General features: G+C 39.0%; 1 protein-coding gene across 8 annotated transcripts in view; it reads right to left on the reverse strand.

Annotated features, from left to right (window-relative positions):
* ZNF790 (zinc finger protein 790) overlaps nucleotides 1–25,700 on the reverse strand; it is a 94,664-nt gene that overhangs the window by 4,497 nt on the left and 64,467 nt on the right. For 3 of the 8 annotated variants that reach the window (XM_082439342.1, XM_082439345.1, XM_082439346.1), the window contains 3 exons: nucleotides 12,186–12,265; nucleotides 11,052–11,178; nucleotides 10,699–10,794 (listed from right to left, as the gene is read on the reverse strand). In XM_082439342.1, coding sequence (XP_082295468.1) covers nucleotides 10,699–10,794; nucleotides 11,052–11,178; nucleotides 12,186–12,194 — 232 coding nt within the window. In that variant the 5' untranslated portion in view covers nucleotides 12,195–12,265. The other 5 variants (XM_082439343.1, XM_082439347.1, XM_082439341.1 and 2 more) reach the window with 5 other exon arrangements.

Consider the following 25,700-nt stretch of genomic DNA (forward strand, 5'->3'; position numbering starts at 1 on the left):
GCTGTGCACCGCAACGAAGAGTAGCCCCCGCTCGCCACTACAGAAAGCCCACGCACAGCAACAAAGCCCCAACGCAGCCACAAAACATAAATAAGATAAAATAAAATAAAATAAAATAAATAGAGCATATGAAATGTGAATGGCTTAACAAATTCTCAAATTCTGGGCAATATGAAAAAAGGGCAAGAAATAAATAGAAATTTAAAGGAAGTAAAAAAGCTGAGGCAGGTGATTAAATATATGAAGTTTTGCTCAGGGACTTCAGTGCAGTGGTTAAGAATCCACCTGCCAATGCAGGGGACATGGGTTTGAGCCCTGTTCCAGGAAGATCCCACATGCTGCAGTGCAATTAAGCCCATGCGCCACAACTACTGAGCTCATATGCCACAACTACTGCAGCTCACGAGGCTAGAGCCCGTGCTCCGCAACAAGAGAAGCCATTGCAATGAGAAGCCCATGCACCGCAACAAAGGGTAGCCCCCGCTCGCCACAACTAGAGAAAGCCCACGTGCAGCAACAAAGACCCAATACAGCCAAAAATAAATAATAAATAAATTTTAAAAATATATATATAAAGTTTTGTTCAGGTCAATTTCATCTGAGGAGTTCAACAACAACAAAAAAATAAGTGCAGGTACTACCCCAATCATGGGATATCAATTTAAAGACTTAAGAATGTTTTACCCAGTATGGTAAATCAACACTTAGCACATGTTAGGTATCAAAAAAAATTCTGTAAAAAAAAAATACAGGGGCTTCCCTGGTGGCGCAGTGGTTGAGAATCTGCCTGCCAATGCAGGGGACATGGGTTTGAGCCCTGGTCTGGGAAGATCCCACATGCCGCGAAGCAACTAGGCCCATGAGCCACAACTACTGAGCCTGCGTGTCTGGAGCCTGTGCTCCGCAACAAGAGAGGCCGCGATAGCGAAGAGGCCTGCACACCGCGATGAAGAGTGGCCCCCACTTGCCGCAACTAGAGGAAGCCCTCACACAGAAACGAAGACCCAACACAGCCAAAAATAAATATAAAAATAAATAAATAAATAAAAGATTACTATTAAAAAAAAATACACTACACGTCAAAAAAAAAAAGCAAAGGGGGGCGGTTATAGGAGGGAGTAAAGGATAATATTACAAAAATCAGGGATCAGGAAGCACAACTGGCATCATGTGAAATGTAATATACCTCATTGTCTAATCCCTTCCATATCTACTGAAACGAGTACACATAATTCCACATTACTTTCTGTACAGATAAGAGGAAACAAAAGCATATCCATGCTAGCTCAGAGAAATGGAATCATACCTACTTACTCATTCTTCCATTTGCCTATGCACATTTAAATACTTTGCCCTGCTCATTTTCTCCACTGTGCTTATTAGTCAAGTCATATTTTGTCAGATGATCCCAACCAAGGTGTTTTTGTTTTATTTATTTCTTGAGTTTATAGTATTGCTCATCCATTCGATTTTATGCTTTCAAGCCGTTTCTCAAGTGACCTTTACCAAATCTCCATGGGATATCAAATTTATTGGTAAAATCAAAGCAAGAAAATACTACAACTGCTACTATTTGAATATGCTGAAGGGCTTATCCAATTTCTACTATTGAAATTGTACTGGGGGGGTTGGGAGGGAGGCTCAAGAGGGAGGGGATATATGTATACACATAGCTGATTCACTTTGTTCTACAGCAGAAACTAACACAACATTGTAAAGCAATTATACTCTAATAAAAGAAAAAAAAAATTTGTACTGGTATTAGCATTTGGCTTAGAGACTGATAGAACATATGACATGTTCTCAAGGCTAAAGTAACAGAGATTGGTATCTAGGGTCTGTCTACAGGGGGCGTCCTAAACATCTCTCATGATGAGTTATAACTGAAGGACCATAACCTAGGAATGTGGGTAAAACAGAGGTAGACCTACACAGGAACTACAGCTCAGTTTCAATTTATCCCAGTGACCAAGGAGGGCAACGGATTGAGATAACAACAAAAATGCTTCAGAACTTGGTAAAAGCGAACAGAAATTCTCTATAAAGGAAGATATCCTAGTGATTAGTTTCACATTTGGCAAACAGTGTCTGGCACGAAATTAAAGAAATAACCAGACAACATGAATATAGAAACTATAGAAACAATAGATAGCAGAAATGCACCTATAAAGATTCTTGATATTGGACTTATGAGACAGAGTTTAAAAATAACTATGCTCAAGAAGCTAAAACATAAAATTGATCATTTCATCAGAGAACAAGAAACCAATATAGGTCAAAAGAAAAATTCTATGAGAAAAAGATTGGAAAAGTCATGAGAAGCATTATGACATAGAAGATTCAGTTAGGAGATTAAACACAAGTGTAAGTGGAAACTTACACAGAGAAGAATGGAAGAAGCAGCAATATTTGAAAAGATAATGGCTGAGAATCTTAAAAACAATGTCCATGAACAGGTGTATGAATAAATAAATTACAGCATACCCATGAATGGAATACTACAGAGAAATAAAAAATAAACTATTGATACACACAACAACAGATGAATCTGAAAATTATGCTAGCAAAAGAAACAAGGCCAAAAAGTATACACTGTATAAGTCAATTTATATAAAATTCTAGAACATATAAACTAACTAGATAGAGTTGCAGAGACCAAGTTAGTGATTTCTTTCAGATGGAGGTGGAAGAAGGGATGGATAACAAAGGGACACAAGGAAATTTGGCAATGACTGAAGTGTTTGTTGTCTTGATTATAGTGATAATTTAATGGATACATACACATGTCAAAAAAGATCAAATTGTAACTTCAAATATGTGGAGTTTATTATCTCCAATTATACTTCAATTAAGTTGTAAAATAAAAATTTTGGGACCAAAATAAAAGAAAACTAAAATCCTAAAGAAAACAAATATCATTTTAGTCACTCTAACTAGGCACTAGTGTATTAGTGTTTTCTTTATGTGAATGCCCATTCACACTAAAAATAAAAAGTATTAAGCCAACAAGTGATACAGATAAATCAAGCACAGAGCAGACAGTTATCGAATAAATATGAGTAGCAAATCAGTAAACAACTCAGGGGAAATACTTGTCCTCACTAGAAATCAATAGCCTTTATCCTATTAAATTATTAGAAGGTTTTAATTAAAAATGACCCTTTTTTTTTTAAATTTATTTATGGCTGTGTTGGGTCTTCGTTTTTGTGCGAGGGCTTTCTCTAATTGTGGCAAGTGGGGGCCACTCTTCATCGCGGTGCACGGGCCTCTCACTATCGTGGCCTCTCTTGTTGCGGAGCACAGGCTCCAGATGCGCAGGCTCAGTAATTGTGGCTCACGGGCTTAGTTGCTCCGCGGCATATGGGATCTTCCCAGACCAGGGCTCGAACCTGTGTCCCCTGCACTGCCAGGCAGACTCTCAACCACTGCGCCACCAGGGAAGCCCAAAAATGACCCATTTTTAGTGAAGCTACACTGAAACTTATTTTGTTCCTGACCTCCACATGAACCAATGCCCTCCAATCCTTAAGAAAACACAAGGATTAATGTCCACAATATACAAAAGCATTCAAGTAGTAGCTACCTCTAGGATGCCCATGTGCTTACCATGAATCAGCTGTTTGCTTCCAAACCTGTTTATACCAACTGTTCCTGATATTTTATTTATATTTTTTAATAACATTATGTAAAGAAATATGAGAGAAAGGTTGTCTGTTTTCATGAAAACTAAGCTGAATGCTCTACAAAAACTCATTCAAGAAGTCTACAAATTTTATGTTAGTAGTTTAGAGACTCAATCATAAAGACTGGAAAAAAATAGGAGGGCAGTTCAAAATGAAAACATAGGAAGATCCTGAACTCATCTCCTCCCACAGACACATCAAATCTAGTTAAATACAGATACCCTCTGAAAAAGACCTGACACTTAACTGAAAAGCTCTTCCACAGCAAAGGATCAAAGGGCCACACTGAGACAGGCAGGAGAGGTAGACAAGTAGTCTTTCCAAAAACCCCACCCCTGGTGTGGCAACTCACAATTGGGAGGGCTCTCACAAATACAGAGTTCCCTATGAGGAGCAAAGGGTTCGAGCCCCACATTAGACACCCCAAACCTTAGGACCTACACTAGAGAGATGAGCCCTCAAAATGCTTGGCTTTGAAAACCAATGGGGCTTATGTCCAGGAAAACCAAAGGGCTATAGGAAATGGGGATTCTGCTCTTAAAGGGCTTGTGCACAGACTTATTCACCCCAAGACCCAGGGAAAAAGCAGAAGTTTGCAAAGTGCCTAAACCATATATGGAGATCCTTTTGCTAATATTAAAGTATCTGCTGGGATCTGTTGTAACTGTCTCCAGGGATGGAGGTGCTGGCGGGTGCCACTTTACACTCTCCCTCTACTTTGCTAGCACCAGTGGGATGTGCTCTCCACAGTCCCACCCAAGCTGGTGACTGGGCTTGCCCAGCCTGGTGTGTCCCCACAGCCACACCCAACCCATTGGGCAGTCTTGCCCCAGCCTGGTGCCCTCTGCAGCCCCACCCAACACAAGTCGAGTCAACATGGGGGACATCCACATACCCAAGCCCACATCCAAGGGGACATCCCTTGAATACCTGGCTCTGAGGGCCAGGGGGGGCTTGTGTTTCTGGGTTCCATGGGACTGAAACAATCAGAGAGTTCTTGGCAGGCTATTACCCCCAGGGTACTGCACAGACAGCAGACTGAAACACAGCCCTAGTCTTCCTATAACCACTCCTTCAAGACTGGGAGAGGTAGCTGTTTCACCTAATACATAGAAACAAACAAAAAAAAGAGTCAAGCAAAATGAGGGAAAAAGAAATATGTTCCAAATGAAAAAGCAAAATAAAATCCCAGGAAAAATATCTTAATGAAATGAAGATAAGTAATTTATCTGATAAGGAGTTCAAAGTAATGGTCATAAAAATGCTGAGGAGCATCTGACCTTGGGAGAAGAGTGAACACTGAGAGAACTTCAACAAAGATGGAAATATAAAAAAGTACCAAACAGAAGTAACAGAGTTGAAGAATACTGAACTGAAAAATACACTAGAGGTGTTCAACAGCAGACTAGATAAAACAGAAGAAAGGACTGGTGATTAGAAGACAGGGTAGTGAAACTCACCCAAACAGAGAGCAAAAAAAAAAAAAGTTTTTAAAACTGAAGATAGCTTGACAGACCTATGGGACAACATCAAGAAGAACAACATTCACATTATAGGAGTCCCAGGAGAAGAGAGAGAGAGAAAGAAAACTTATTGTGAAAAATAAGGTTGAAAACGTCCATAACCCGGGGAAGGAAACAGACATCCAGATCCAGGAACCCCAGAGAGTTCCAAACAAGATAAACTGAAAGACATCCACACCAAGATGCAATATAATTGAAATGTCAAAAATTAAAGATAACGAGAGAACTTTAAAAGCAGCAAGAGAAAACAACTTGTTACACACAAGGGAACCCCATAAGACAATCAGCAGATTTTACAGCAGAAACTTTGCAGGCCAGAGGGGAGTGGCATGATATATTCAAAGTGCTAAAAGTAAAAAACTTACAGTCAAGAATACTCTACCTGGGCTTCCCTGGTGGTGCAGTGGTTGAGAATCTGCCTGCCAATGCAGGGGACACGGGTTCGAGCCCTGGTCTGGGAAGATCCCACATGTCGCGGAGCAACTGGGCCCGTGAGCCACAACTACTGAGCCTGAGCGTCTGGAGCCTCTGCTCCGCAACAAGAGAGGCCGCGATAGTGAGAGGCCCGCGCACCACGATGAAGAGTGGCCCCCACTCGCCGCAACTGGAGAAAGCCCTCACACAGAAACGAAGACCCAACACAGCCAAAAATAAACATAATAAATAAATAATAAATAAAAATTAAAAAAAAAAAAGAATACTCTACCTGGCAATGTTATCATTCAGAATTGAAGGAGAGATAAAGAGTTTACCAGACAAGCAAAGGCTAAAGGAGATCACTACAACTACACCAGCCTTACGAGAAATATTAAAGGGACTTTTTTAAGCTGGGAAAAGGGCACTAATTAGGACACTATAACATATGAAAAAAAACCTCACAGGTGAAGGTAATATCTAGTAAAGGTAGTGGACTAATCACTTATAAAGCTAACATAAAAGTTAAAAGACAAAAGTAATAAAAATAACTATAACTACAATAATTAGTAAAGGGATACACAAAATGAAAAGATGTAAAATATGAAATCAGAAACAAAATGTGGGAGGAGAGGAGTAAAAATGTAGAGTCTTAGACTGCATTCAATTTAACTTGCTATCAACTTAAAGTAGACTGTACATATACATACACACACACACACACACACACACATGCACACACATGGTAACCACAAAGCAAAAATCTATAATAAATACAGAAAAGATGATGAGAATGGAATCTGAAAAAAAAAAACTAAAGAAATTCATCAAATCACAAGGGAAGAGAGCAAGAGAAGAAAGAGGAACCAGAAAACAGCCAGAAAACAATTAACAAAATGGCAGTAAGTATATCCTATCTATAATTATTTTAAATGTAAATGAATTAAATTCATCATTCAAAAGACGTATAGTGGCTGAATGGATAAAAAAGAAGACCCATCTATATGCTGCCTATGAGAGTCTCACTTCAGGTGTAAGAATACACACACACTAAAAGTGAGGAGATGGAAAGAGTGTTCATGCAAAAGGAAACAACAACAACAAAAAAGCTGGAGGAGCTATACTTATTTCAGACATAATAGATTTTTTTTAAAAGACTATAATATAACACAAAGATGGGCATTGCATAATAATAAACAGGTCAATACAACAAGAAGATATAACACGTGTAGATATCTATGCAACCAACACTGGAGCACCAAAACATATAAAGCAAATATTATCAGACCTAAAGGGAGAAATTGACAGCAATACAATAATAGTAGGGGACTGTAATATCCCACTTACATCAATGGATAAATCATCCAGACAGAAAATCAATACAGAAACATGCGCCTTAAATGACACATTAGACCATATTAACTGAATATATACAGAACATTCCTTCCAAAAGCAGCAGAGTATCCATTTTTTTCAAGTGCACATGCAACATTCTCCAGGATAGATCATATAGTATGCTACAAGTCTCAATAAATTTAAGAAGACTGAAATCGTATCAGCCATCTTTTCTGACCACAACAGTATAAAATGGGAAACAAATCACAAAAAGAAAACTGGAAAAATCACAAATATTTGGAGATTAAATAACATGCTCCTGAACAACCAATAGGTCAACGAAGAAATCAAAGGAGAGGGCTTCGCTGGTGGCGCAGTGGTTGAGAATCTGCCTGCCAATGCAGGGGACACGGGTTCGAGCCCTGGTCTGGGAAGATCCCACATGCCGCGGAGCAACCGGGCCCGTGAGCCACAATTACTGAGCCTGTGCGTCTGGAGCCTGTGCTCCACAACAAGAAAGGCCGCGATAATGAGAGGCCCGTGCACCGCGATGAAGAGCGGAAGAGCGGCCCCCACTTGCCGCAACTAGAGAAAGCCCTCACACAGAAACGAAGACCCAACACAGCCATAAATAAATAAATAAATAAATAAAAATTAAAAAAAGAAATCAAAGGAGAAAACAAAAAATACCTTGAGACAAATGAAAATGGAAATACAACATACCAAAAGCGATGTCTTACAGCAAAAGCAGTTCTAAGAGGGAAGTTCATAGTGATCCAGGCCTACCTCAAGAAACAAAAATATCTCCAATGAACGATCTGACCTTACACCTAAAGGAACTAGAAAAAGAAGAACAACAAACTAAGCCCAAAGTTAGTAGAAGGAAGGAAATAAAAGATCACTAAAGAGACTAATAGAGACTAATTACTAACAGAGACTAAGAGACTAATAGTGAGACTAGTCTCACTAAAAGAGACTAAAGAGATATTAGAGGGAGTTCCTTGGTGTCTAGTGGTTAGGATTCTGGGCTTTCACTGCTGTGGTCCAGGTTCAAACCCTGGCTGGGGAACTGAGATCCTACAAGTCATGTAGTGCAGCCAAAAAAAAAAAAAAAAAAGATACTAGAAAAGATCAATGAAACTGAGAGCTGGTTCTTTAAAAAAATAAAATTGACAAACCTTTAGCTAGATTCACTAAGAAAAAAGGAGACAGGGCTCAAATAAATCAGAAATGAAACAGAAGTTACAACTGATGACAAAGAAATACAGACGACCATAAGGGACTATTATGAAAAATTATTCACCAACAAATTAGACAACCTAGAAGAAATGGATAAATTCCTAGAAACATACAATCTTCCAAGACTGAATCATGAAGAAATACAAATCAGAATAGACTGATTACTAGTAGTAAGGAAATTGAATCAGTAATCAAAAACTTACCAGCAAAACAAATCTCATAGACACAGAGAACAGAACTGTGGTTGCCAAAGGGGTGGGGGGTTTGGCGAAATGGGTGAAGAGGGTCAAGAAGTACAAACCAGTAGTCATAACATAAGGTAGTCATGAGGATATAATGCAAAGCATGGTGGTTATAGTCAATAATATTATATGGCATATTTTGTGTATGGGGATAGAGAATATCTAGACTTATTGTAGTGGTCATTTCACAGTGTATACAAATATCGAATCATTATGTTGTATACCTGAAACCAATATAATGTTGTATGTCAATTACAGCTCAATAAAAAAAATTTTTTAAAGGTTGGGAAAAATAAAGCATCTACAGTTAGACTGCCTAAATTCCCACTCCCTTTAACAAAACAGAACCAAGAAATTAGGAGAATGAATTATTGGAATGGTTGATATAAGAAAGAATAGGCAGAACTGCAATTAGGGAGAACATGTCATGGCCCTCTACTGAAACATGGATGAAACAGTTATGGGTTATAAATAAATAGCACAGGTTATTTAAATTATTCATATAATTTTGTATGATTTAAAATAACTTTTTTCAATGAAGTATCTTAAATTAGTTGGGCACATGATTTTCTAACTTTGAACCCTTTGGCTAAGGAATCTCATATCTGAAATATAAGTATCATCTAATGCAGAAAAATCCCAGGAATGACTGATGTGTACCAAGAGTGGTAACTTCAGTAACAAGAAATGTAGAACAACCTTAATATATAATAGTATAATCATAATACGTAAAAATAAACTAAAATTAAAAACATACGTGGTAGTATTTAGGGAATAAAAATACGAGAGAAAATTTTATATACCTTATAGAACAAAGTAAGGTTTAAAAGCATTTATTTTGAAATAATTATAGATTCACAGGAATTTGCAAAGATACTCCAGAGAGTCTTGTGTACCCTCTGCCCAGTTTTGCCCAATGAATACATCTTACATAATTATACTACAATATAAAAATCATGAAATAAACATTGGCACAATATATGTGTATAGTTTTATGTTATTTCATCACATATGTGGATTCCTGTAATCACCACAATAATCAAGATACAGAAAGAGTCCATCACCACAAAGATGTTCTCTCTGATGCTATCTCTTTATAGTCATAACCACCACCACTACTGCTCCCTGCCCATTCCTAACCCCTGGCAACCACTAATATGTTCTCAGTCTCTAACTTTGTGATTTCCAGAATTTTGTATAAATGAATTCATATAGTATGTGAATGTTATATGTCAATTACACTTTTGAGATTGGCATTTTTCATTCAGCATAACATCCTTGAGATTCATTCAAGTTTTTCCATATATCAATAGCTCGGAAAAAGAACAATTTTAAAACATCAATATAGGTTCTGGAATTTAGAAACATGATTCCAATAAGGGAATAAAATTTATTTTCCTTCCTTGATATTTCCAATAAAAAAGAAGCTCCAAGAGTAAGTTATTTCAACCTGACTCCTGACCATAACAGAAAATTCATCAATTACCATCTAGCTGCCAAATATACCCCTTGCTTCCTTTTGACAGCCAGGACTTGTCTTCTATGACACTGTACTCTCTCCTCATTGTCTTCCAATAGCCTTAACCTCTCTCCTGCTATTTCCTCTTCACTGTAGCAAGAAACCATAAAAAAGCAGCCTATTAGGCCTTCTCTTAATGTAAAGCCTACTCTGCAGAAATTTATGAAAATGCTCCAGTCATAGGAGAGAATACCAAGTTTCTTAATTGATTACAGACTCTTTGTAAACCCTTCTTAACCTAAAATGAAATTATAAAATCAATAAATGTTGCTTAAAAGAAAGAGTTAATTAATGAAGAATATGCAGAAGCAAGGAGAAACTAGGCAAAATAAGAAAAATTCAAGAGATAGCAGGTAAAATGAAAAACAGGGTCAAAAATGTTTTTTTAGAGAGTTATGAAATTTACAAATATCAAAATGGAAAAAAAGAAATGGGAAGAAACTTAATCCAAACCATAGATAAACTGACCACTGGAGAAAAAGAACGGCATTTACATTTTCGTAACATGAAGGAAAACTGAGAGCACTGAAATGGAGTGGCATTTGGAGTTGAAGAGGAGGTTCAGTTGGAAATTCATGTTGAAAAGGTTACTTTTATTTCTAGGTCTCAGGCCTTTATCCACAGGCTTTTGGCCTCTGAGGAGGAAATTCTAGACCAATATTACAGAGATGTTACTGACTCACTAAACAGCTGGGTGTTATCTGCAATGATGGCCTCCTTGTGCCTGCTCAGCCCTCACTCACCTGGGCAAGGTCCTCTTGTCTCATCCTTCAAAACCATCCAGGGCTCTTTCCCCTTCTCCAGTAAAGAGAACACATCTGGCTGATAAAGGCAAAGTCCTGATCAGAAAATAAGAAATAGGAAATTACCACGTGGTAAGGGTTCCGTAAGTCCCTTAGTTATTAGAAAGGGCAAGAAAAATGCATAAAGGATGGGGAAGATGGAGTTTCCCAATGATGATGACTATTGCCAAATTTATAAAGCACAAACCATTTTCCCAGAAATAGGTCAGAAATCCCCCTAGACACTTGAAAGGCAATCCAAAAGTTCACAATGTAGGTATCAGGAATTTCTGGGGTCAAATTCTGAATCTTACCCAGTGAGACCATGTTGCTGTAGTTCTCCAACATCACGTCTCTGTACAGAGCTCTCTGTTCCAAGTCCAGGCACTCCCACTCCTCTTGAGAGAAGTCTACAGCTACATCCCTGAACATCATCAATTGCTGAAATGACAAACCCAAACATCAACAGTGAAGTTAAAAGAAATCTTTTAGATGGATGGGGAAAAGATGGAAAAGGGCACTGCAGGAAGAGGTCCATACATTCAGCAAAAAACTGGAGTTGGCTGCCTGTAGTGTGGGGGGAAATGATATGGAAATTAGTGTCCCTGAAGCCAAGTGCCTATATGCTCTTAAAATCTCCTATTGCTCAGTCACAACATTGTTATGGCCTTCTTGTAACAAACATCAAGACAACAGGATGGCAGCCCAGAATAATAGATATCATATGAGTTCTTTGTTGATACCACCAAGAGGCTATAACAGCCTGGAATAATCAACTCTAGATTTACTATGTGAGAATAGTTTTCTTTTTTTCTTTCAGCTTCTTTTACTTGAATTTTCTATTAGTTGAAGTTGAAAGAATTCTTAAGAGATACACTCTCTAACTGAATACCATTTTCTGTGGAGAATGTATAAAATATCTAGGCTGTCAGCTGACTATCAGCGCATGTCTTGTTAATGATATTACTCTCTCATTGATATCCTGGCAAAATCCCAGAGCTCTCTGAACTCAACCTCCTCTTATATTCTCTATCTAAAAGCATGACAAAGTGCCACTACTAAAATGAATACCAACTAACACCAACTCCCATCTTTCTTAATTGAAACACCTCATTATATAGAGTAAATAAAAGCTTTCATGCAGTGGGTCCCTTTTAGTCACACAATTCCACCTTGTTGAGCCACAGTTTTGATTTTTAAAAGTCTCTACTATTTCCTTTAAACAATATCTTTTCCTTCAGTGCTCTGCCAAAGTATTAGGTCACAGGAGGTATTGAATGCCATGTTGGAGAGAAGAGGGACCTCTAGGGAAGGCACCGAACTGTTTCACAACTATCACTTACTACGTTGAATAGTGACTCAGGTAAGCAGTTTAAGGATAAGGAATAAAAATATTGACATGATGTGATATAAATGGTTATATTTTTGGAAAAGAAATTCCAACTCACATGGGCCATAACTTAAAATTCCAAGAGTCGCTCAGTCTTCTAGATTCCTCTCACGGTGAAGCAGTCTTGAGAAAGCAGAGCTAGAGGGAAGGAATAATGAGAGATCAGGCTTTCCTCAGAGCTTTCAAATGGAATAAGAATACCATCTTATTCCTTGAAGGAAGGTCAGAGGGAATCTGCAGAAATCCTGGCCCTATCCAAAACCCAAGAGACTCAAATACAGCAGGATGAAGTTTCAGTCCAATCAGTAATGCTAAATCATGACGTGGATCAGGATATTCGGGATATGAGATAAGGCCATTCTGACTTGCTCTGAATAACCCCTTTAACAATAAGGACCCAAAGTTAGACATCCCCAGGGAAACTCTCCAATCTGGGAGCCCAGTGCATTTGCCCAGGGCCCTCCTGTGCACCTCCCTGTACAACAGTGGCCTTTCATCTATCTCCTCTATGTCCCACAAAGTGTATAATACTTACTGACTCATTTTCATCTAAAGCACTCATACCACAAAACTAAGGGCAACCATAAACAAAATGAAAAGATAACCTACAGAATGGGAAAAAATATTTGCAAACAATGCAACCGACAAGAGATTAATCTCCAAAATACACGAACAACTCATACAGCTCAATATCAAAAAAACAAACAACCCAATCAAAAAATGGGCAGAAGCTCTAAATAGACACTTCTCCAAAGAAGACATAAGAAACATTCATTCCTATGAGGAGTAGACTACACCCTGAATGAGTGCATGTGAGTAGGAATGCTATGAAAAGGTGATTGATGGTGGAGGTGGTAAAAGGAGGCATACAGATGTCAGGGGGATTTAAGGTGGCAAAACACATAGGCTGCATTCTTTTATTTTTTAAGCAGTTTTACTGATATATAATTCATATACTCTACAATTAATGCATTTAAAGTGAGCAATTTTTTTTTTAGCAAATTAACATGTTCAACCACCACAAGTCAATTTTAGAATATTTTCATCACCTCAAAAAGAAATCCTGTATCCTTTAGCTATTACTCCCTGTCCCCTCAACCCCCTACACTCTCCCTCCACCTCTCCCTCAACCCTAAGTAACCACTAATCTACTTTCTGTCTCTACAGATTTCCTTTTCTGGATTTTCATAGGAATGGAATAATATAGTATGTGAACTTATTGTGACTGGTTGTCAAATTTGTGAAAACATTTAGTATAAAGTTTTCAAGGTTCATCCAAATTGTAGCATGTATCAGTATTTCACTCCTGAAATACTGGCTGAATAATATTCCACTGTATGGACAGACAACATTTTGTTTACCCATTCATCTGTTAATGGACATCTGGATTGTTTCCACCTTCTGGCTATTATAAATAATGCTGCTATGATCATTTATGTACAAGTGTTTGCTTAATACCTGTTTTGTCATTTTCAGAGTATGAGTTTCACCTTCAGTTGTTAAATTTATTCCTAAATATTTTATTTGTTTGGGTGCTACTGTGAATGGAACTGCTTTCTTAATTTCATTTTTGGATTGTTCATTCCAAGTGTATAATATACAATTGATTTTATTTATTGATCTTGTATCCTGAAACTCTGTTAAACTTATTTATTAGTTCTAACAGTGTTTTGGGGTATGTATTCCTTAGAATTTTCTATAGAAAAGATCATGTTATCTGCAGATAGAGATGGTTTTACTTCTTTTCCAACCCAGATGCTTTTTTTTTTTTTTTTTTGTCTAATTGCCCTGGCTAAAACTTCCAGCACAATATTGAATAAAAGTGGCAAAGGCAGACATTCTTGTCTTATTACTCATCTTAGGGGAAAAGCATTCAGACATTCACCATTAATAGTTGTAGGATTTTTATAGATAACCTATACGAGATTGAGGAAATTCCCTTTTATTCCTAGTTTATAGTGTTTTTATAATGAAAGGGTATTGGCTTTTGTCAAATGCTTTTTTGGTGTCTATTAAAATGATCATGTAATTTTTGTTTTTTATTCTATTGATATGATGCATTACATTAATTGATTTTTGGATGTTCAGATAACCTTGCATTCCTGGGACACATTCCACTTGGACATGTTGCATAATTCATTTCATACGTTGCTGGATTTGGTTTGTTAGCATTTTGTTGAGGATTTTTGTATCATATTTTTATGAGATACGCTTTGTTTGGTTTTGGTATCAGGGTAATACTAGCCTCATTGAATGAATTGGGAGCTTGACTGTATTCTTTAATTGCAGAAAAGAAGACACTGTGGCTCTCAGAGCTGATAGTAGGGGTCTTCCTGAACCAGGTTAGGTTCTGAACAACAAAGAAGGCCTGGATATTCAGAGGCGTTATCTTTTAAAGAAACTGTGTTCTATTGTAGTAACAGAGGAACGAACTCTTGAGCAGAAGAACCTAAAAAACTACCTTTGCCCCGTTCACCTTTTCACAGGAAAGTGCCAGTGACAGGTATACCAAAAAAAAAAAAAAAAATCACACTCCAAAAACAAAATTAGAAACACCGTGTCCAAAGATATTGTTAGATAAAAGTTTGAAAAGAGTGTCCAAATTCCCCATGTATAAAGAAAACTCACTAAAAATTTCAGAGAAGATTAAAATTATTAGCTAACATTCCAATATGAATTTTTAAAATTTATGATACAATCACAGCTCAGAAGCAAGACTACATGCACAAATGGTACAATGATCTCAGGAAAGGGGAGGAAGTGATAGGCAGACCACATATGAAAGCTAGTACAATTCAAGAATGAAAGAGAACCACTTCATAGGCAAAACCACTTTAGAAATGAAGAATAATTACAAAGAGCACAACATATGACAAATACTACAGAAAGTACAGCATGGAACAAAAAATATAAAAGTTAGCAAATGGGGCTTCCCTGGTGGCGCAGTGGTTAAAAATCCACCTTCTAATGCAGGGGACACGGATTTGAGCCCTGGTCCGGGAAGATCCTACATGCCGCAGAGCAACTAAGCCCGTGTGCCACAACTACTGAGCCTGCACTCTAGAGCCTGTAAACCACGACTACTGAGTCCGTGTGCCACAACTACTGAGCCTGCACTCTAGAGTCCGTGCTCTGCAACAAGAGAAGCCACCACAATGAGAAGCCCACGCACCGCAACAAAGAGTAGCCCCGCTCTCCGCAACTAGGGAAAGCCCATGCACAGCAACGAAGACCCAATGCAGCCAAAAATAAATAAATAAAATAAATTTAAAAAAAAAGTTAGCAAATGGAACAAAATGAAACAAAGAGATGATAATTATTATAAGAAAAAAATGAAAGTCAGAAGTGGTCCAACTTGCTGGACAGCCACATGTAAATCAATGAAGTTATAACACACCTTCACATCATACACAAAAGTAAATCCAAAATGGCTTAAAGACTTAAATATAAGACAAGACATCATAAAACTCCTAGAAGAGAACATAGGCAAAACATTCTCTGACATAAATCATACCAATGTTTTCTTAGGTCTCCCAAGTCGGTAGAAATAAAAACAAAAATAAACAAACGGGACCCAATCAAACTTATAAGCTTTTGCACAGCAAAGGAAACCATACACAAAACGAAAAGACAACCTACAGATTGGGAGAAAATATTTGCAAATGATGCGACCAACAAGGGCTTAATTTCCAAAATATACAAACTTCTCATACAATTCAATAACAACAACAAACCAACCCAATCAAAAAATGGGCAGAAGACCTAAATAGACATTTCTCCAGAGAAGACATACAGATAGCCAATAGGCACATGAAAAGATGCTCATCATCGCTAATTATTAGAGAAATGCAAATCAAAACTACAATGAGGTATCACCTAACACCAGTCAGAATGGCCATCATTAAAATCCACAAATCATTAATGCTGGAGAGGGTGTGGAGAAAAGGGAACCCTCTTACACTGTTGGTGGGAATGTAAGTTGGTGCAGCCACTATGGAAAATAGAATGGAGGTTCCTCAAAAAACTAAAAATAGAGTTGCCATATGATCCTGCAACCCCCACTCCTGGGCATATGCCCAGACAAAACTATAATTTGAAAAGATACATGCACCCCTATGTTCACAGCAACACTATTTACAATAGCCAAGACATGGAAACAACCTAAATGTCCATCAACAGATGAATGGATAAAGAAGATGTGGTAAATATATACAATGGAATACTACTCAGCCATTAAAAAGAATGAAATAATGCCATTTGCTGCAACATGGATGGACCCAGAGATTATCACACCAAGTGAAGTAAGTCAGAAAGAGAAAGACAAATACCACATGACATCACTTATATGTGGGATCTAAAATACGACACAAATGAACATACCTACAAAACAGAAACAGACTCACAGACATAGAGAACAGACTTGTGGTTGCCAATGCGGGGGTGGTGAGAGAGGATAGAATTGGGAGTTTGAGATCAGCAGATGCAAACTATTATATATCGGATGGATAAACAAGGACCTCCTGCATTGCACAGGGAACTACATTCAATATCCCATGATACTACCAAAGGTAAAATAGAAAGCTAGTGGGAAGCAGCTGCATCACACAGGGAGATCAGCTCAGTGCTCTGTGACCACCTAGAGGGGTGGGATAGGGAGGGAGGGCGGGAGATGCAAGAAGGAGGGGATATGGGGATATATGTATACTTACAGCTGATTCACTTTGTTATACAGCAGAAACTAACTCAACATTGTAAAGCAATTATACTCCAATAAAGATGTTAAAAAAATATCCTGTGATAAACCATAATGGAAAAGAATATGAAAAAGTATATATATATATATATATATATATATATGTATAACTGAGTCACTTTGCTGTACAGCAGAAATTAACACAACATTGTAAATCAACTATACTTCAATAAAATTAATTTAAAAAAAAAGAAGTGATCCAACTTGCAACTAAGCAGAGCCTCTAGAGATGAAATCCAAATCAAGAAGAGAATATTAAAAACTACATTTTTAATATTTAAGAATAATTTTCTGAAATAATGCATGAATACGCATAATGAAAATACACACTATATTGCTGGAGAAAATGACTCAAATTGTCTGTACCAAAACATTTCCTAATAAAATTATTAGACTAAAATCCATGGGGAATCAAGATAAAAATATCAAGTCACCTATAAGAAAAAGGAAATTCAGTTGTCATTAGACTGCTAAATTCAGTGCCCCAAATAGTGAGGTAGCTCCTACAATATACTTGTGGAAAAACAAATGAGGGAGTCAAAGAATTGACATGCAGCCAAGCTGTCCTTCAGGTACAAGGGACATAAAGAGTTCTAAATGTCTATCAACTGTATGACAACTGTTGAATGGACAAATATAGTCGGTATATTCATGCACTGGAATACTAGTGCATTTAGCAATGCAAACAGTAAGCTATATTTGCATACAATATGGATGAACCTCACAAACATAATGTTGCACAAAAGAAGCCAAAAGGTTATATACTATATGACTCCACTTACACATAAGTTCAAAAACAGATGAAACTGATGGATGGTGGTTACTTTGGGGAAGCTACTGACTGAACAGGAGCACAAGAGGGACTTCTGGAATGCAGGCAATGGTTTATCTCTTGATCTGGGTGCTTATTACATGGGTGTTCCCTTTGTGGTAACTCAAGGTGTACAATTTTGATTGTATTGGTTGTTTGTATCATCATGTATACACTTGTCTCTATATATGATAAACTTCAAAAAAGGTTTATTTTACAAATTATGGAGAAATATATACAAGGCAAAATGCAAACAAACAAATAAGCAAGGGCCATGATCTTGAGGATGCTAAAATACTAAAGTCTACCATTCACAATAAACATATAACAATTATGAATATCTATATATCAACTAACAGCAGGAAGCTTCATGAAGGAGAAGTTACAGGTTGTACAAGATAAAATTTCATTAATAATAGAGAATTTTAACACATTTCTCTCAATTCAAGATAAACCAAGTGCAAAACAAATAACTATAGACTGACCATATGTTAGATCACAAAGAAAAATTCATTAAATTCCAATGTTAAAAAATATCACAATGCAGCAAAACTGTAAATTACAAGAGTGGGCCTATGTGCTTTACCTAAAGCCCTAAATTTTATCAATAGGGATTGAGTTTCTCTCATGTCACACGGTTCAAAACCCTTCCACAGAGCTGAGGCTAAGAAACTATACCACTATATTAGTTTTCCACTACTGAGTAACAAATTATAAATGCAGTGGCTTAAAACAATACAACTTTATTATCTTACTGTTAGGTAAAAGTCTGACACGGTTCTCACTGGGCTAAGAGCAAGGTGTCGGCAGGGCTGTGTTCCTTTCTGCAGGCTCCAGGGGAGAATTAATTTCCTTACATTATCCAGTTCCTAGAGGCCATCAACACTCCTTGGCTCAAGGCTACCTTCCTTTATCTAACCAGCAACTTTGCATCTCTCTGACCACTGTTCTGTGATCACATCTCCCTCTGACTCTAAACTCAGCTGGAAAAGATTTACTGACTTTAAGGACCCAGGTGATTAGTTTGGGCCCAACTGGATAATCTAGGATAATCTCCTCACTTCGAGGTCCTTAACTTAATCCCATTTGCCTTGTAAGGTAACACATTCACAGGTGTCCAGACATCCTTGGAGGGGCATTATTCTGCCTACCCCAAACACTCTTAAATGTTCCATCCTCAGCTTCCCTCTTTCGGAGGGAATTCTCAAAAGTCCACCTTTCTAGCCCAACACTACCTCTCCAACACTGCCGTGAATCCAACCAGAATAAGCATCTGTATTCCCTGCATCCATGTTTACGTGCATCATAAAAAGCCCTAGGCTCCTTGATCATCTCTCTTTTCAGACGCTCTACTCCCCATCAGTTGGATGTCCCATTTTCTCACCCCTCCTCAACTCCTGACACTTTCCTGTATGCCCTCTGGAATTCACAGTCATAAACCCCTCTTTTATCCTCAACCACCTCCCTGAACACTCCGTTCACCTTTGGATCTAACAGAAACCTGGCTCTCTCCAGAGGACTCTTGCAGCCCTCTCTACGTTTTTTTTAAATCCCCCTACAGCCTCTTGCCACTGGGTCTGGAAGTGGGGCAGGTGTCCTCCTTGTTCTTATTACTCTCAGACCTTTCTCCCTTCGTCCTCCACAAAAGCTCTACCTTTGAATTTCATGCCAAGAGATCATATATAACTCACCACACCTCACTGTTGCTGACATCTACCAAACACTGTATATTTCTTTCCACTTGTTTTTTCAAAACTTGAGCTCCTGGCTCACTCGCTGCAACGCTACTACCCTTCTTTTATTCTTGAAATTTCAGTACACACCACACAGATGAGCCTGGCTTACTCACACTTACCTGTACTTCTTTTCCTTCTCTCATGGCTCATTCCCACCAGCATACTGATAGGTCACTTCTCCCACACCAGCGGCTGTTCCATTTTCATATTTACAGAAAAACTTTTCGAATATGTGGTGCACACTGTCTCCCATTCCTCTCCCCTCATTCTACGTTACCCTACTCCAATCCAACTAATAGCCACACAGAAACTGCTCTCCACACATTCACGAAAGATTGTGAATGTTACTAAATGCAATGCTCAATTCTTTGTCTCTGGCCCCACAGTTGCTGCTACCATATTTACACACACGGTCACGCACATGGTGACGCAGTCACAATCATATACATGCACAGTCACACCTAAATAACAATCACATACTGCTCCCGTCACCATCGCACCGTCCACACACACACACCTCTACGGTTCCCGTGCGATCACTCCCACACCTTGCTTCTGTATCAATTTCACACAAGCACCCAAGGTTCCCTGTCGCGATGGCTAGCGCGCGCGGACACGCATACTCAACTCCCCACCGTCTTCCTTCCCACACCTGCTGGCTGGTAAAGCCTCAGACTCCGAAAATGTTAGCCCCTCACTGCCCTTCCCCGCGGCCTCGGCCTCTCAGGGGTCATTCCGCTTCCGGGTCTTAGACTCACTCGACTTTGCGGTTCCCTCAAGCTGTGGATGTTCCTCAGGGACTCGCGCACGACCCCTGCTATGGTCCTGAAAGGGCCGGTGTGCGGACAGAACTTTGCCTCGGATACGGCGGACACTGGGAAATGTAGTCTGGAGCCGGGACAACCTTGAAGAGCCCAGAGCCCAGTGGTCTCAATTCACAGGCCTCGGTCTTGGACCCTGTCACTTCGCTCGGCAAAGACCTTGTCCTCACACCGCTCTATCTTTGGCAAAGCGTCAACGAATTCCAGGCAGCGTTTAGAACGCAAGTCTCAACTGACGACTCCACGCTACTCTTCCTCCGCAGATGGCCCTCTCTGGGAACTTGGACCATAAGCCAACTCGGTCTTTCGACGGGAAGTAGCCGTGAACGCGATGGCCCCTGGGAAATGTAGTCCAGAGCCGTGGAAAATACCTCTGGAAGGAGCGTGTAATTCTTTTCTTTGCAAGCTCGCCGCCTGGGTATGTGACACATATGATGTGGCAGAAAGGTCTTGAGTCTCGGTCTGGCAGGGTGGATACCTCTTATCCCACAAGCCCCGGCTTGAGGGTAGGATAAAGGGGAGGATCTATGGGGCACCACTCGGGAGAGGGGGAGGGGTGTCCCCTGTCTGTGTAGCCATTGCAGCTCCTCCTTGAACCCAGGTGTAATATCCTTCACATCAGCAGACAAATACCTTATTCCAATTACCCTTAAAGTGGTTTAAATTAATGTTCATGGTTACATTAGTATTGTGTAAATGTTATTCATGTCTGAGCCATTCTTTTTGCTGAAGTTAATACTTGCCAGCTTTTCTCATTTGCGTCCTTTCCTATGTGCTTGTCATTTAGATGTATATCTAAACTTTCTGATGGAGGAGTACTTTTTTCAATATTTTCAAAATCATCAGGTAACCTTTAAATATTTTTTCTTTAATTTTTTTTATTGTGAAATAGAAAACACCTGAAGAAAACTGCATAGAATGTGTAAGTTCAGTGTAACGCCATACAAGTGAAGAAACAGTACATTGTTGTGGTGCTCCAAGGACAAAGAACAAGATAAACTCAAAGGGCCAACATTGCCGGAACAAAGAGTTACAAGACTCTTATCACTCTGTCCCACTGCGACCATTACAATGTCCCAGAGCCCTCCCAAGCAGCATGCCCTGTCCCTTTCCCATCCCATATAAGGAAAGATATTTGTCCTGTTCTTCTCACGCTCTGCACACTGAAAGTATACATACCCTGCCCAATCAGCAGATGACTCGCAGGTTCCTTTGTTCCCTGGCTATAAAAACAGACCAGTAACCCTTGCTCGGGGTCGACTCTCCCTGGCTATCAGGAAGTCGCCCCGCTGTTCTGGCAGCGCCCCTTCCCTCTAAAAAATTCTATCTTCTTTTCATTCTGCCTTGTGTCTGGAAATTCTTTTCCAGCCCGCGTTCGTACCATGACAATTGTGGGTACCTCAAGAAGAAACGCCCACCCCATATGATCATTTCTGACCCCTCAGACCCCAGCTGACCACTATCCTGATTGTTAATGTAATAATGTCTTGGTTTGTCACTTATCTATCTTTGAAATTTACATAAATGCAATCAAATTGTATGACTCTCTTACCTTGCTTAGTTGTTAAAACTCCTAACTGGATTAACTCAAAACTCCACACTAAAGGCTTTGCAGAAGTAAATGTATGCCCCCATTCAGGCATAAAAACTATTTTCCTCAGTTACTATGGTGTTGCAGGACCCCAAGATCAACCCTCCCTCCAAGGTTCAATGATTCACTGGGAGAACTCACAGCAAAACAATACAAAGCAAAATCAGCAAAAAAGAAAAGGTGCATTGGGCAAAGTCCAGGAAAAACCAGCCGCATGTTTCCAAGGATCCTTTCCCAGTGAGTTACACAGCCCATTAATTCCCCCAGCAACGAGTTGTGACAATACATGTGAAATGGTACCAACCAGGGAAGCTCATTAGAAATTCAGTACCTAGGGTTTTTATTGGGGCCTAGTCACATAGGCAGTCTCTGCCTGGCACATACCAGAATTTCAGACTCTCAGAAGGAAAGCAGGTATTCAGCGTAAATTATATTGTTTGCACAAACACTTTAGGCATAGTAAGCCATCCTTATCAGTGAGGATAATGGGAATCTTCTCAAAATCCAAGTTCTAGTTGCAAGCCAAGGGCCAAACTTCAAGCAGGCCTTTCTAAGGATAAGAAGTCTCAGGTCTGCTATGTTAATCCTTTTCTGCACACTACTGTCCTAAACAAAATGTCTGGCTTTCAACAACAACAAAAACTTTCAAGGCATATGAAAAGGCAAGAAAAATCAAGACGCTCCCAAAACACAAAGCAACAATCAGAACTAGACTCAGGTGTTCTTAGCTTGTTGCTGCATAACTTCAATCTCTGCCTCTGCCCTCACACAGCCTTCTTCTATATCTTCTCATCTTCTGTCTATTGTAAGTGGATTTAGGTCACATCCAGATAATTCGGGATAATCTCAGCTAGCGATCCTTAACTTAATTACATCTGTAAAGACCCTTTTTTCCAAATAAGGTCACATTCACAGGTCTATGGGGGTTAGGATGTGGACATATCTCTGGGGTGTCACCATTCAACCCAGAACAACCTGTTAGTATATTTAGTTTTATCCTAATAAATTTCCTTAGAATTCTCCTCTTATCTCACTGATCTCAGTGGTTTAGCAGAGCAAAGACCAAACTCTTGATCTACCCCCTAAAACTTGCTCATTCTATAGTTTTATCTTAGTAAATGACAATTCTGTTCTTCTAGTTTCTTGGGCTGCAATATTTAGGTTGGCCTAGGTTCCTCTATTTCTGTCATATCACACATCAAATCTATTACCGGATCCATTTAGCTCTATCTTCAAAATATATCTAGAATCCAACTATTTCTCCTAACTACCACTGCTATCACCCTAGACCGAGTCATCATTATCATCTCTTACCTGGATTATTCCAACAGCCCACTGGCTAGTTTCCCTGCTTCCTTTTTTTGTCCCCCTACACCCTACTCTCTACTCAGCACCCCAAATGATGTCTTTTAAATATAAGATCATGTCACTCTTCTGTTCAAAACCCACTATTGCTTTTACATCTTGCTAAGACTAACCAAACTTCTTAAAATATTCTCCAAGGCCTTACATAATCTGTCCTCTCATTAGCTCTTTCACCTCATCTACTACTCTCTACTTTGTCACGCTGGCCTACTTGCTGCTCCTTGGATACACCAGGCTTGTATCTAACTTATGGCATTTATGTTTAGCTGTTTTCTCTGCTTATAATGCTCTTTATCCAAATATCTTCAAATGTCACTGCTTCTTCCTTTTGTTTTTGCTCAAATATTTTCTTCTTAGGAAGGCTTTTCCTAACCATTCTACTTAAAATCACAACTCCCTTGTCACTCACTATCCTATTTCCAAGCTTCATTTTTCTCTACAGATCTTACCTTTATCTGGAACACTATATACTTCATTTACACGTTCACTGGTCACTTTCCCAGACTAGAATGTAAACTCCTTGAGGACAGGAAATTTGGACCATTTTGTTCACTGATGCTTTCCTAGGGCTTAGAACAGCATCTGGCACAGATAAAGGGCTCCATAAATATCTGCTGAATGAAGAAATACATTTTGACAGCAACAGGAAATAGGCACTTTCACAAATTTTTTGGTGGAAATGGAAAGTGATTCATCTTTTGTGGACTGCAAATACTTATACATAACCTCTGACCCAGCACTTCTTAGAAGAAATCGAAAAATGCACATGCACATCTGTGCAAAGCTGAATATATAAGGATTTCATTCCAAAATTGCATAAACCTGAAAACATCCTAAAAATTCACTAACATAGTATTAGTTAAAGTATGACATTTTCCCAACCATAAAGCATTATACCATCATAAGAAAGAATAAGGAATATATATTAATATGGAATGTCTTCTAAGAAATAATAGTGAGTAAAAAACAAGGTGCTTTATACTATACTAACCTTTGTGAAAAATAAAGATGTTATATATACAGATATGTTGGTATAATCATAGAATAACTCAAAGTAGTTAACATAAGAAACTAGTCACCGTAGATGCATGTGGAGAAGAGAAATACTGAAAGGGAGACTTCTTTTTTCACTATAACCTTATTTAAATTTTTAAAATCGATGAGATGATTCCTTTAAAAACAATTATGAAATAAAAAACTTGGCAGAGAGGGGAGCTAAGAGGAAAGTAGTAATGATTTCTAAGCTAGCAGCTTCTCGTGGTAATGGAGATTGCTGAAATATGACTGTGGGATGTCAATGACAATGGTAAACTATAACCCTGAAGCTTTTAGCAATGGAAAGATAGAAATGGAATGTAATAAGAAGAAACAGCAGCGTGAAACAATAAGAGTCTTAAAAGACTGCAGATGTATGAAGGACTGACTGCATATGTAGGCTATGAGAATGAAGAGAATATGGTCCTCTAGGATCTGCTTAAATAAAGAGGGCACTGATAGAGGAAGAATGATGAGTGAAGGATTCACATCAACTAAAACTCAAGAAGAGTAGGGTCTATATAGCAAAACCTGGAAAACATTTTATGGTGTAAATTCCCTCACTGAACATCTATCTGTGCTCTCCCTTGTCCCAGGCACATCTGCCTGGCTCCCACTCACTCACTTGTACAGAAAAGGCTCCCACTCCTTTTCATTTCTTCTACTCACCTCCCATGGCCTATCTTCTTGTCCCAACTTGAAGATTTCATGCAGTTTGGTGACGTGAGAGCCTGTATATAGGAAAATCACAAAAGGCTTGAATTCAAGCACCATCTCCAAACTCAGACTGACCTTGGGCCTTTAAGGAAGTTACCATATAAAGAGGAACAAAGTAAATAACCTTTTGCCTTAAAGGTTGAGCATATACAATCATGTCACAGAGGGCTCGAGAATATCTGAAGCCTACATCTCAAAGCTGAAACCATTATGCCATGTAAAGATTCTAAATATATCAGAGATGTCACTTTACTTTCAAAAGTTGGATTATACGGAGAAGCTATCCATACCTAATGTGGCTATGTTGCTCTAGTTCTCCAGCATCATATACCTATACAACTTCCTCTAAACATCTTTTAATTGTGGCTGAGCCTCCTGGTTGAACTGAACAATCACATCTCTGAATATTTACTTCATCAATGTCTCCCAAGGAACAGAGAAGAGAAAAACGTCTGGGGATAAGTTTGTGGACATAACCCAAAACAGGCACCCCCATAATAAAATACACCCTGTTTAAAAAGCCATACTGGGGCTTCCCTGGTGGCGCAGTGGTTGAGAATCTGCCTGCCAATGCAGGGAACACGGGTTCGAGCCCTGGTCTGGGAAGATCCCACATGCCGCGGAGCAACTGGGCCCGTGAGCCACGACTACTGAGCCTGCGCGTCTGGAGCCTGTGCTCCGCAACAACAGAGGCCGCGATAGTGAGAGGCCCGCGCACCGCGATGAAGAGTGGCTCCCCGCTCG

The sequence above is a fragment of the Balaenoptera physalus genome (genome assembly GCF_965194825.1).
Source record: "Balaenoptera physalus genome assembly, chromosome: 19".
NCBI lineage: Eukaryota > Metazoa > Chordata > Mammalia > Artiodactyla > Balaenopteridae > Balaenoptera > Balaenoptera physalus.